Source organism: Aplysia californica, unplaced genomic scaffold, assembly GCF_000002075.1.
Source record: "Aplysia californica isolate F4 #8 unplaced genomic scaffold, AplCal3.0 scaffold00263, whole genome shotgun sequence".
NCBI lineage: Eukaryota > Metazoa > Mollusca > Gastropoda > Aplysiida > Aplysiidae > Aplysia > Aplysia californica.
In genome coordinates, this window is record NW_004797533.1 from 766,305 (window position 1) to 767,476 (window position 1,172).

At 46.5% G+C, this 1,172-nt stretch overlaps 1 protein-coding gene across 1 annotated transcript in view; it reads right to left on the minus strand.

Moving 5' to 3' along the window:
* The window catches only part of LOC118477868 (dual specificity protein kinase splA-like), a 23,310-nt gene that overhangs the window by 7,101 nt on the left and 15,037 nt on the right, over positions 1 to 1,172 (minus strand). Inside the window, exon 3 of the mRNA XM_035970402.1 lies at positions 115 to 483. Within this exon, the coding sequence (XP_035826295.1) occupies positions 115 to 396 (282 nt within the window). The 5' untranslated portion in view covers positions 397 to 483. The remainder of the gene's footprint in view (positions 1 to 114; positions 484 to 1,172) is intronic.

Genomic DNA, 1,172 nt, shown 5'->3' on the forward strand with positions numbered 1-1,172 from the left:
CCCAACCCCATCCTTCCCAACTCCCCCCCACGAAGCAGACTGTGCGAACGACAATAACAATAATATTATCATCACGATTATCAGCGGGCACGGCGCCAGCAGCCAATGAGATACCTCGTAGATCTTGGGCGTCTCGGGCACCGTGTCAATCTCGGGCTCGCCTTTCTCCATGCGCTTGGCCAGAATGCGCAGCCGTAGCTCCTCCTTCAACAAGGGCAACAGCTGATTGCTCCGCTCCGCCTCCTGGCACGCCCTCTGGAGGCGGGGGTCCGGGGTTCGGAACATGTTGGTGGGGAGGTTGGCGCTAAGCATCTCCATGGTGTCTTCGTCATCCTCGTTGAAGTTGTCGGTGCTGCTTTCCATGTCGGAGTGGTCGACGCTGCTGTTTGACGTCATCACTGTTGGGGATGGTGATGTTGCTGTTGGGGTTGGGGTAGGGGGAGCCTACCTACACCCAGTGTACGTACGACCTGCAAGTAAGTTCTGGAGAGGGGGGGAAGGGGAAGGAAAGATAGGTCAGGTGGGGGATGGATGGAGGAGTGTGTTTGTGTGTGTGTGGGTGTGTGTGAGAGTGTGTGTGTATGTGTGTGTGTGGGGGGTGTGAGAGTGTGTTTGTGTGTATGTGGGAGTGTGTGCGTGTGTGTGTGGGGTTTTTTTTTATACAAGCCCAGGCACTTGCTACATTAGGCGAATATTGCTCTTATCTGGATTGCTGTTAAGTGGACACTACTGTACTCAGGGACCACCAATAGTGGAATGAGGTTTTTACCAAGCGATGAAGTTGATTTTTTTCCTTCAGTCTGTCTCTTCAATCTTTTTCCTTTTCCTTTTCTTTATTTTTTAATTTTTAAAAATCTTTCATTTATTTACTCATTTATTCATGTATGTATTTGTCTATTTATTTATTTACTTATTCTGTTGTGTATAAAAGACAGATCAATGAACAGATCAAGAACTACATAAGGTTCCTCAACCAGGATGTGTACTCGATTTTACCATCCACAGGAGGACGAATAACTTGGACAGAAACTGTCCATGGCAGAAGTTAACAGCCAAAATAATGACCACTTTCCAATGCTTCATTTCCGTATTTACAACGGCTGGGAAATTTGCACTAAATGAATGAATGAATGAATGAATGAATGAATGAATGAATGAATGAATGAATGAAT